Genomic DNA, 12,183 nt, shown 5'->3' with positions numbered 1-12,183 from the left:
GCTTGACAAATGACAGCTGATGAGACGAGGCAGTTTTCTCCATTTTTAGCTTAACAACACGGTTATTCTTTACTCTTTTACTGGAGAAGTTAAAACTCCACTTAAAACTGAAAACTACGTCACTCCCTAGTCCCTACTCCCTAGTCGAGACCTCTAAGGTAACAGAATATTTGAGTTTAGATTCAGACCGTCCGATCAAAATCCGGGACAATCCTGTCTGAAGTGTGAAGGCACGGGTTTCTTTAATATTCGTGCCAAAACAGATTGGATGGTTCCATCTAAACTCAAAATTTCTCTTACCTCAGGTCATATGAATTCCCCCCTAGTCTCGATTTGTCTCTTCGTCTTCATCTCATTTATATCCCAGAAATTACATAAAAACCCCATAAACCACTCGCTCAGAAACCCGAATCAATTTCAAGTTCGCTCGAATTCGTTCTCTCCGTTCCATCAAATGTCGAAAACTGTAAGATGTCTCTCTCTTCCACTTCTCTTAATCTTTAGAGTTTTGTTTAGTTTTATTCCTTGCTTGTTCGTGCTCTGTTTTTTTTTCCTTGCTTCAAAAAAGAGAGGCTAAAATAGCTGTATTGAGAGTGATCTTTACTTTTGAAGGAAAAGTGAGCAAATGCAATACTGAGCCTAATTTTTCATCTGTCGTTCTTTCTTTCTCGCTCTCGCTCTCTTCCTCCGCATCCATCTCTTTGTTAAAGACTAAAGCAACTAACAAAGTCGGTTACTAAAATCTTGACATGCATGGCGTGTCCTCTACTTCTCTTTTGTCTTGGCTGATTTCATTCATTTGTAAGGGATAACAGCATATTTACTTCATTTTTCCTTGCCCAATGTCAATCTTTTTGTATTTTCTTGAATAGAAGCTCTAAACTCTCAGTATAACCTCCGACTGGAACATACGGTAGGTGAATCACGAATATTTTTATTTCTCAGCAAAATTTCTAGGAGTGGGAGGAGAAAATTAGACAATAGCAACAGAAATATTTAGAACCGAGCTATTATTGAGAATTCATCTGTTTACTTTTGACTGGTTGTAGATTTTAGGGGACTTTAAAATGATGCTGAGTGAGGTCAAATTAAATCATTTTTTTTTTGTTCTGTCGCTTCTCTCCTTTCTTTTCCTCCTTGAAATGTAACCCTGAGATTCACGAAAATCTCACGATTCTGGATTTTTTTTTAAGCCTTCATGTTCCCTCTTCTCCTTTCTTTACCCCTCTGATCTATCACTTTTTCCTATTTATAAATGTAGGTTGTTATCCTAGGTTTAATGCTGATTCATAATGATTTACACCCTGATCGGAACAATCCAACAAATTCATTTCAATTCAATAGAAATGAATTGAATGGAGTTCATCTGGGATTGAAGTTTCCTGATCGAAAAATTATTGTATTGAAAATTATTCAAGTGACAAGTATTGATAACTTTCCATACATCCATGCCCTCAAATCTAAACACTAAGGTTACATGTATAGACAAAAAAAGAAAGCAACAGATAAGGCAAAAAAGATAAACCTAACACGCAGAGGAAAGATAAGAGTTTAGCACCTTTGTTAGAGTGTCTGAGAAGGTATAATCCTTGACACAACCTCCTCTTTTAAACGTAACAAAGGAAGACACAGGAGGACAATCGTGTTTTTACCAGCGCCAATTCGATTCACACTGAATCTAACCCTTTAACAAGAAATTTCACAGCACCATCTCTTCAAATCACGTCATCTCTTGTTTACACTCTCTTTCCGATTATGTATTTTGCAAATTATTTTTCACGTTTGATGGAGAATATCGTCAAACCAATCAGGATGTTAGAACCTGTATTGTGCTTGCTGTGTTCTTAATCTCAACTAGTTAATCTTGGTAATCGTATAAAAAAGTTTGTTCGCTTGCATGAATTAGCAGTTTTTAACAAAGCTGTCTGGAACTGGTTTGGTAATTTGCACTTTAACTAATGGGTTGGGTTTATGTAGTAAAATCAACACTTTTATGCCTTTTCCCTTTGTTTTCCACAGATGAGTTTTAGAATTATTGATAAAATAAATAGCCATCGGTAAATGGAAATTATAAAATAACAAAGACATCCTTCCAGATTCTACTTCAGAACAAGATATCCTTTCTGTACAAAGTAAACAATAAATTAGTAACTCCTCAAACTCTTTGTTGTTCCTAACATTATGTAATATATATTATCTGTCTTCTCTTTCTTTTTCTTTTTCCAATCGGATTACCTATACTGTAAACTTTTAAGATCATTTTTTTTTCTTTTTGTCAATGGAATGTTTTGCACATTCTTTTATTGAAATTGGTAGAATTTATAATCCAATCTTTCAATAATTTCCACTCCAGGGTAGGATATGTGGGGAATGTGGTGATATAGGCCAGATAGAGAACTCGGTTGCTTCCTCTGTTTGCAAAACAGCTTGTGAGCATACGTATGCATTCTTTATTTCTTAAATCTTCTTTCAATCTGTCTTCTATTTTCGCATTAGCTTGCATCATCTATATAATTTATTTTAGCCAACTCATCTTACTATTTTACTCTCCTTAGTCTCACCCAACACTGTCTAATGTATATGGACTACAACAATTGCAATTGAAAATCAGATAATAATTAATTTTTGGTACCTAGTGGTCTTGACACAATAATATAATGTGGTTACTGGTTGACTATTTGTTACTAACCAATCGCATTTAAATTTAAATTTAATATTGCTATAATATATTTTTCAAGGTACTTTGCGCAAGCTACTGCTCCAAATCAAAAAGGAATTTGGTACTGCCAAACCTGTAGAAAGAAACAAACTGTAATGATGGAGAACAGGAAGTCGGATAAAGGTAATAGACTATTATATTTATCAAATTTCTACTGTTAATGAGGATTTGAAACTTAGAAAGTTGTTTTATTTGACAGCAGGCCCAACAAAGAAGTTTGAAAATTCTAAAGTGAAATTTTTATCATCTGAGGAGGTGATATCTATGAGCCGTGGGACCGTCAGACAGTGCATTAAAACGACTACCACCTCTATTGCTTCATCAATTCAAACTGCACAGCCAAGTGGAACTCCAACTAAAACTCAGACTAGTATGGATAAAAGTTCTTCAGGTACAAATTGTCTTGTAAGCTTTGTACAGAGCACCAAGCAAAGAAAAGACTGTAATATAGTACCTTCAGTCAAATTAGCATTCAAGCTGGTGTGGATTCTGTTCTACTGCCTATTGTATGGTATGTAATGCCTCTCTTAAGCTGGACAACTTATTTGTTTTGGTTAATAAACAACAGAACGGCTTCTACCTGCTAAGAAGATGCTGTTTAGAGAGCCAGGAAATGCTTCCAGTTCAGGTAAGATGTGTTCAATTGATAGGAATGCTGGCTTGGATTCTGTTCTACTGCCTATTGTATGGTATGTAATGTCTCTCTTAAGCTGGACAACTTATTTGTTTTGGTTAATAAACAACAGAACGGCTTCTACCTGCTAAGAAGATGCAGTTTAGAGAGCCAGGAAATGCTTCCAGTTCCGGTAAGATGTGTTCAATTGATAGGAATATGCTGTTATAGATTCCAGAATGTTAAGTCAGTATCGGACATGCATTCAGTATGTAATATGCATTCAATTGTAGCATTGCCTGTATACTATTAACTAGTGGGCCTTTCTTTCTTTTCACATATTGCTTTTGAGTGTGAAAATTGAAAACTTGTTTGGATATACTTCTATGTATTATTCATTTCTCTTTACTGATCTACTAAGAGAGCTTAACATGTGATGTTTCAACCATATTTTCACCATAATGAGCAGTAAATCAAAATTGCATTTGTAGGATACAAAGAAATGGGTCAGAGCAGTTTGAAGGGGCAGCTTCCCTATCGCCCTGCTCCTATTGCTTGGAAGTAAGTGTATCTTGAAAGTTTATGAAAGTGCATGATAAGCATGACCTGTCTTTGGAAGCGAATGCATGGTTTTTTGTCAGAGCCCTTGTGTTTACATAAATTAAGAATATTAAAAACCAAGGAATTACAATGCAGGGAGAATGGTTATTGAATCCTAAACCCTAAACCCTAAACTCTAATATTCTGTTTTTTGTGCGTCAGGGAGAATGGTTATTGAATCCAAAAGGGATGAAATATTTAGGGACAGTTGATTACTTGATTATTAACTTCAGCTGGTGTATATGTATAGCATAACTAATGAGTGAGGCTATGGTACTTTGCAAATCGCAAATCAGTCCGTACTATGGATTTGTATCTCCATTTTAAAAGTCCAAACAATCGATCTGAACCACTCAACATGATCTCCATATGAAAATGTATTTGAAGACCAAATTTTATATTTTTTAGAATTTTTTTACTATTTTTTAGATAGGTAGAAAATGACTGCTTTTGGATGGTTCAAAAATCTTTATACCAGTTGATTTTCTACCTATCTAAAAAATAGCAAAAAACAAAACGTAAAAAAAAAAAAATTGATCTCCAAGTATATTTTTTATATGGAGATCATGTTGAACGGTTCGGATTGATTGTTTAAACTTTATAAACAGAGATATTGATACATAGCACTGACAGTTATGCGCTTTGCAAAATACCATAGCCTCACTCCAGAACTAATAGTATGGCATCAGGATAATATTGTTCTGGTTGGGGTTATCTTATTTTCTTTTTCTGCTCCTCTGATGTATTTGAGTATGAGCTGGACCTTAATAGCCCTATTATACCTTGATTTCAACAATGTATTAAGAGACCCTAAAAAGTAACAAAACTAAACTCATGCTGGCTTGTTTTTCAGTGTAGTCACAATAATTTCTATTCCAGGGGATCTCTGGAAGTGCGTTACAGTACAATAGGAAGCACCCTTGTGGAGTTGGTTGCTTATTTACCTCTTCAAGTTTCTGCTAAGCTGTACAGAGCAATAGGGGCACTGCCTTCAAAGTTACAAATGCAGATGGTGTCACGCTTCAGTGTATGGCCAAAGCAGTTGGAGTCCAAATTTCCAAACCTTGAGGACATTGGAGTTTACATCTTGCCTTCAGAGAGGAGGTATTCCTTTCTTTTACTGATATCAGTGGGTTGCACCTAGAGGTACTGAACCTATATTGATTTGTTACCGATCGGGTCTCATCTTTGTTGTCACCTGGATTCGTTGACATTAAATATGGTTTCTGAATGGATAGACATCTGATCGAGGCTTAGATTTGTTGTTGTTTTTTCATCTTTATCACATTAAATTGTCCTAGCTATAACAGTACATCCAAGGTTAAAAATTGGTCTAAGGTTGGTTCAACTAGAAAACTCTTAAATGAAATGCACACATCTGCTCATGCGTGGCTGTTTTATAATCACTAAGGTGCTTGAACTTTTTACTGTTTCACAGGTTTGAGTTGAAGTGTAACCATCTTCTCAGGCTATTATATTCTGGAGAGCATGCACTAAAGATGAATGTCAATGCACAACTTGAATTGGTGGTGCATTCATCTCAATTACTGGCGGAGAATTCTCAAAGTATGCTTGACTTTCATTAAAATCTTTTGTTCACCATTTTGGCATCAGACTTAGCATGTTAACTACTGTTGTTTGCAGGAATAGAAGGGGACCTTTTCTTCTGGGGTTTCTTTTGGAAACACAAGATGAGAAGTGGCTCAAAGAAAAAAAAATCCACTAGTTACGATATAAATCCATCCAAGACCAGCTCAGAGTTTGGTGCAAGCCCTGATTTTAGAACACCTATTGCACTAGACAAGACAGTTGACGTTGTTAAACATAATCAAGTGGATCAGGTAGTTGCAGATACTCTGGATGTATCCCCAGGATTTGCAAGACCTTCCATTGGACAGGTATATTAGTTCTATATAGATAAAGAAGAGGAGCTAACTTCTATTTTTTTTGAACAATGTATAATCTTTTCTTGCTATTTTGCTCAATTTACGCTGGTGCTTGACAGTTAGCACTAATTCTCGTATTTTCTTTGGATTAAGTGACTGATATTGGGGGTATTTTTTTAGTCTTGTGGATTTCACAAGGTTTTGAAAAATACCCTTTCAGATACGTATATTGCATTCTCATCTGATACAAAGGATGATCGGACAATAGGACTTTGTACAGAAGGCTTATTATTTGATTGTGGGGAAATATTTTCTTTCAATAGGTGCAAGTTCTTGCCATTAATTACCTGAGTGTTCTTGATGAACCTCCAATTCATCAGGATTTCAATTGGTGAAATGATTGTCTTAACATAAGTAGTATATACTTGGTTCAAAAGGAGACTTGAAACAGAACATTACGTCCAATCTCCTCTCGAACTTGGTTTCAGCAAGTTCAAAATATTGAAAATCACTCTCATACTGTACTGTAGTCCAATTTCATTTCATTTCAGCATTTTTAGGGTAAAACATCTGAATTTAAAGTCCTGCTAATTTTTTGAACAGGAAATAAGTCCAATGGATAAGCAGTCGGCGACCAACATGCGAGGGAAGGAGGTTCAACCTGTTTATAAAAACGTTGCTCCTAGATGTTCTCCGCTTTCTTATATAGCTAATAAAGAAAGTGGTTACTTTTCATCAATTGGAGAGAGTGTCCTGGAAGATACCCTTGAAGGATGTGAAAACCAAGAAGAATATCCTGAGGTATATTATGTATATTCTCTCAATTTAGTTTTAGTTTTCTTTTTCCTTTTTTTCATTCCAGTTATATTTTCTTTCTTGATGCATGGATCATATTTGTGTCTTGTTCCAAATCAACAACAAGACTCACGAAATATGCTTAAAACTGAACTCGTTTTTTTTCATAAAGCAGGCTCAATATGTGATACATGCAACTTCAGAAAAGAGAGCTGATGAGGCTGAAAGCAAAAGGATGTCAGGTCAAATATTTATCAAGCATGAACAGGAACCCTTGGTCCCACTACTAGGTGGCCTTGACATCCCACCTGCCTCTTCTAGAAAAGTTAAGGGAAGGGAAGAAAAGAACGTCTCTAATCAACAACTAGAGACACCAACTGGTTCTGGTATATTAATCAAGAATGAAAAGGAACCTTTCGCTCTACCGGTTGGCCTTGAGATCCCACCTGGCTTTTCTAGAAGAGTCGAGCCAGGGGTAAAAAATAACGTCTCTAATCAGCAACAAGAGACGCCACCTGGTTGTGGTACTTCAGGTCCTATATTAATCAAGCATGAAAATGAACCTTTTGCTCTACCGGTTGGCCTTGAGATCCCACCTGGCTTTTCTAGAAGAGTTGAGCCAAGGGAAGAAAAGAACATCTCTAATCAGCAGCTAGAGACACCACCTGGTTGTGTTACATCGGGTCCTGTATTAATCAAGCGTGAAAATGGACCTTTCGCTCTACCGGTTGGCCTAGAGATCCCACCTGGCTTTTCAAGAAGAGATGAGGCCCGGGAAGAAAAGAACATTTCTAACGAGTGCAAGGGCAGTTCCATGAACCAGGTATGTTAGCATTTTGTTGTGTAAAAACTGCTTTCTTGGGTACACATTTGGTGTACAGTATCCGGAGGCGGCAATCTAGCTGGATGGTTGGGTTCAAGATCAGTTTGACTTTGGATCATTGTCGAACTTCGGGTTGTCCACCTTCAGTCAATTAGTATTACGGGTCATTTGGTATCCATTAGGATCAGTTTGGTCAAGATAGTTTTCAAAATTGTCTTGGGTTATACAGGTGTTTTGAGTCTTCGGATTTCATATCATTTTCAGATTTTTGGTTGTCTGACTTTAGATTGACATAGCCATATTGGTTTTGGGTTGTTCAGGTTCTCTTAGATCAGGTTTCAATCAATAATTAAATTTTAAAATTCAATTAAGAAAAAAAATGTAAAATTTATAAAATAAAATTATTGACAACTCAATAGTCATGAGGTAACCTTCTCATTTATTTGGAACAATGCAATAATAATTTGAGTTTGACACACAATTCTCAATCTGTACCAATTTGACACGATCGATTATATAATAGAAAATTTAAAAATAGTATTTTACAGTTTTTAAAATATTAAATCCATATTTTATATGATTGATGTAACCTATAAATTCAAACATCCTTTCTAGATTAAGCTGCAACACATCGCACTGACCACTCAATTACAATTTGGGCATTTATGAAATTATCAGTCATAATTGTTAGTGAGCGAAATTATAACAGCCGTTTAAACCATCTTTTGTTGAGTCGGGTCATTTTATGTGTCAGTTGTCTCAGCTTCTGGTAGTTAAGTAATCTTAAATTTTGGATCGTCTTCATATCAGGTAAATTTGCGTATTTCAGATCCTTGGGGTTGATCAGCTTCCATTTGCATAATTGTGTAATTTTGCGTAATTTTGTTGAGTCGGGCCAATTTTTGAGTTGATCAGCTTCCAGTTGTCTCGGTTTTTTTAATTTTTGGGATTCATGTCAGGGTTTGGTTGTTCCACTTCATGCCATCTTGTGTTTTGGGTTGTTTGGGTTCATGTTGTGTGAGGTTTTGTGTTGTCCGGCTACAGATAGTCTCATGCTTTGGATCATTCGGATTCAGATCAGATTTTAGTCCTTTCAGATAGTCTTGTGCTTCGGGTCATTTGGGTTCAGGTCGGATCAGGTCTTGGATTGTCCACCTTCGGATTGTCTCAGATTTCGAGTTACCTTGAGTCGGTTCAGGTCGGTTTCGGGTCAGGGTTTTCGACCTCCGCTAGTATGTATGGTGTAAAATAGTGTACATATGAAATTTCTGGGGAAAAATTGAGTTGGTAACATTATTGACTCAATTTCTAGTAAACGCCATGTTGCATCTCTAATATACTGTATCAAATTATTCACAAGTATAATTAGGGAGTAAGGATTTGGTGTGAGCCAAACCTCGTAGTTCTTAGGCATAGCCTGGTGCTCCTCTTCAAGTGTGGGGAGAGATTTGTGAGTTGATTCTCTTTCAGTGTGTGGAGATGTGAAATTTTTGGTTTGAGTAGCTTGTATCCTTGAATGTCAAGTCTACTGCATACAAGGTATTGCAGAATAAAGTTTATTATATCAGTACTGCTGCTTGCAATCTCTGCCCGTTTAAAAATATACTTTAATTTGTATGTTCTTTTTATTCATTTTTCTGGAGTTCATATAACTTTTTTGATTTTAAATTGTCCAGGTTCTCAATGTCCCCAGGTCTGTGCCAACCAAGCTCACGGACAGGCCACTCTTAGAAAACCAGGTTTGGATCTATTACCTGTAAATGTTGACAATCTTATTTCAGAAGTTCAGAACTGTTAAGAGATTAAAATGTATATATCAAAACTTCATGGTTAATAAGAACATTGGAAAGTGCAGTATATTTTCCTGTTGTACTGTGCATGATTTGCTCCCTATCGAAATTGTGTGATTCAGACAACTCCTTTCTATTAATTAAACTAGGGAATAGTTCATCAGCAACCACCAGCCTATGCAGTGATCCAAGGGACCACATCACAGTCTTGTAGTGCACAGCCCATAAGCCCTGGAGGCATTCATTGCAACACGTCTATGTTGCTGTTTCCAGGAAGTTTACACCGAAGATCCATCCCAGAAGTTTATCAGGTATATTGCTTATTTCAAGAGAGATAGAGAGAGCAAGATTTTTGTGTATAACCAATGCTGAGCTTGTTAATGTAAATTCTGACTACTTTCCCAAAAATAATAATAAAAAGAATGTGAATTCTGACTTTGATTGATTCTTGCAGGTGCCAACTAGTCACATTCAAAACTATTTAGAGCACAGCAAAAGAACTTCCATTATGCATGCTACAGGAGAGAAACAGAGAGCGCACAGTTCCTATACAATACCCGATGTGAAACCCAAAGCATTTGAGTCTCCAGTTATTATTCTCAACTCAGTACAATCAAACTAGGAAGACAAAAGACCAATGTTATTATTATTAGTTGTTATTTAGATACATCCATCATTTAAATAGGTGTGTACCAAAGTTGAGCCAATTTGAAAGTTAGATTTCTATTAAATGATTTGAAATTTTCAACGGTTTAGGTTGAATGGCTTTTTGGTGGATGACCAATCAAATTCCAAATTGGTCCAAATTTGATATATATCATATTTAGATGATGAAGGGCACATCTACAAATTGATATTTTATTTGGGCAATTTCAAAGTCGGTAAATGCCAAAAGTACTAAATAGATGTACAGTTAAATAACTGTACACTAGAACTACCCTTAGGCCCTGTTTGGCAGCAGCTCCAACTTTTACTGTTGGAAAAAAAATTCAGTCCGACTGAATTTTTGTTTTCCCACGTGAACAGTAAAATTCAGTTCAAAATTTTCACAGCCCATCCCTTTGAGCCCGCCGAACAGGGCCTTATGCTTTACATCAATGGTACTTAGAAGTGTCTAGGACATTGTATAGTTTTGGATAACCAAAAGATAATTATTTTATAGGCGTGTTGACGGACATAGCCAACCTATTATATTTGATACAATTTGAGTGTGGTTTATTGTGTATGACGTTTGTTAAATTCAGTCTTTATCATATATGCATGATTTATATATGTCACTTTTATCATGTATAATTCATTGGATTTGAACTTTATTTATGATGATACAAGGTCCTCATACTGTACTGTAGTGTTTTGTTTTACTATAAATAAGATAAGATAAGACTCTCATACTTTATTTACACTGTTTTTGATTCACTTGTGCAGGATGCTTCTTTTAGTCAGATGGCGGCCCAAAGTCACAATCAATATTACCACCCATTTTCAGCACCATGTAATGGAAATGTACCTGTCCTGAGCCGTACACCATCTCATTTCCGCGTCTTCAATCCTTCTCACTTAGCAAGCAGCTCCAGGGATGAATATCATCCTTCAATGAACAACGAAACGTCTGACTTCACTGCCACGGCAAGGGGAGAATGGTCACCGAGGCAAATTATGAGGCGGAGCCCTGTGCTGAGACAAGAAAGAAGCAGATCCAGGAGTCCTGTGCGGAGACGGCACAGAAGCCGTTCCAGGAGACCTGTGCAGAGATGGCACAGAAGCCGGTCCAGGAGCCCTGTGAGGAGGCAAGAGAGAAGCATTTCCAGAAGTCCTGTGAGGCAAGAGAGAAGCATTTCCAGAAGTCCTGTGCCGAGACGGGAAAGAAGCCGATCCAGGAGCCCCAAGAGGTGGTATGGGAATCCTGAATATAGACGGAATAGGAGTAGGGTTAGAAGCCCAGTGCGCCCAGACCATTATCACTATTCTGGGAGATACTCTAGCCAATACGAGAGTCGGTACAGGAGTAGATATAGGGGTGACTCTGGCTCTGACTCTCCGATCTACAGACGATATAGAAATCGTTCCAGGAGTCTCAGCCCACCCCCATCCAGTTGAGTCATCTTGGCAGTTCTCTGCTGATAGGGCATATAATCTGACAGTGGTTTAACTGTACTAACCATATTGTGATGAAAGATAGGTGGTATATAGAATTTTTGGGGCCTTTGCCACCATATTTTGCATACAAAAAAAGAAAAGAAAAGACAATACCAGGTCAACCTAGATTTTGCTACATCTAGATAAATATGGGTTACTCTCTCCACCATCTAAAGCTTATCTCATGAGTTTTGACTCCAGGTTGTTGATAAATTAGATCGGTACAATTGACGATTATTTTTAGATCTGTCATCATTTTTCGATATGTAATTTAACTGGCAAATTATTTTGTATATGTGGTTTTTTGGGGAACGGATTTATGACGGATTGCAAATGCCCCCAATTTTCTCCTGTTATCCTCAGCATTTATAATAATAAAAAAAAAATCTAAACTAAAATGACATAATGAAACCATTAGATACCTATATCTGTATGCATGTAATAGATTTTGATGTTTTTGCAATGAAAATTAAGATCGCGAAAAAGTAACAAAATAATCCACATAAATTGATTCCCTCTTTTTATATCTTAAAAACCTCAGAATGAAAGCAAATTATTTAAGATGCATGGATCATTGCAAAATTTAGTAGAATCTCTGATATTGTTGTCATTTTCAATTTTTCAGAACGAATTCTTTCTTTATAGATTTTGCATTACAGCAATTGCAGAGTAATTTCTTCCGAAAACGAATATTTGTTGCAAACTACCAGAATTGTAACATATAATGTCTTTTAAGGCATCTTTAAGTCCGCCGCCTCTATTTTCTTTTTAGACGGAGAGAATTTCATATATACCAATCAAAAACTGTGAAATTAAGTATC

The 12,183-nt window shown here is 36.5% G+C and overlaps 1 protein-coding gene across 4 annotated transcripts; it reads left to right on the top strand.

Moving 5' to 3' along the window:
- The first annotated feature begins 383 nt into the window (after nt 1–383).
- LOC144551136 (uncharacterized) lies at nt 384–11,674 on the top strand. Of its 4 annotated transcripts, none has more exons than XM_078298968.1 (16): nt 384–466; nt 2,354–2,439; nt 2,739–2,842; nt 2,922–3,110; nt 3,288–3,347; nt 3,466–3,525; nt 3,824–3,893; nt 4,812–5,036; nt 5,371–5,498; nt 5,577–5,830; nt 6,422–6,619; nt 6,786–7,436; nt 9,113–9,175; nt 9,376–9,537; nt 9,681–9,815; nt 10,652–11,674. In XM_078298968.1, the coding sequence occupies exons 1-16, from the start codon at nt 455–457 to the stop codon at nt 11,321–11,323; spliced, it is 3,069 nt and encodes a 1,022-aa protein (XP_078155094.1). In that variant the 5' UTR covers nt 384–454; the 3' UTR covers nt 11,324–11,674. The 4 variants fall into 4 exon arrangements, 3 of the variants coding, with proteins under 3 accessions (XP_078155094.1, XP_078155093.1, XP_078155092.1); XM_078298967.1 differs by having other exon boundaries at nt 2,919–3,110; nt 6,789–7,436; XM_078298966.1 differs by having other exon boundaries at nt 2,919–3,110.
- The last annotated feature ends 509 nt before the right edge of the window (nt 11,675–12,183 follow it).

Source organism: Carex rostrata, chromosome 3 (genome assembly GCF_964058835.1).
Source record: "Carex rostrata chromosome 3, lpCarRost1.2, whole genome shotgun sequence".
Taxonomy (NCBI): domain Eukaryota; kingdom Viridiplantae; phylum Streptophyta; class Magnoliopsida; order Poales; family Cyperaceae; genus Carex; species Carex rostrata.
This window is presented reverse-complemented; position numbering and strand designations above follow the sequence as displayed.

What these genes read in the sequence shown, in the direction of transcription:
- LOC144551136 (XM_078298966.1), top strand. An exon ending in ATCTTGCCTTCAGAGAGGAG is followed by an intron (nt 5,037 to 5,370) that starts GTATTCCTTTCT and finishes ACTGTTTCACAG; the next exon opens with GTTTGAGTTGAAGTGTAACC. An exon ending in CAAGACCTTCCATTGGACAG is followed by an intron (nt 5,831 to 6,421) that starts GTATATTAGTTC and finishes TTTTTTGAACAG; the next exon opens with GAAATAAGTCCAATGGATAA.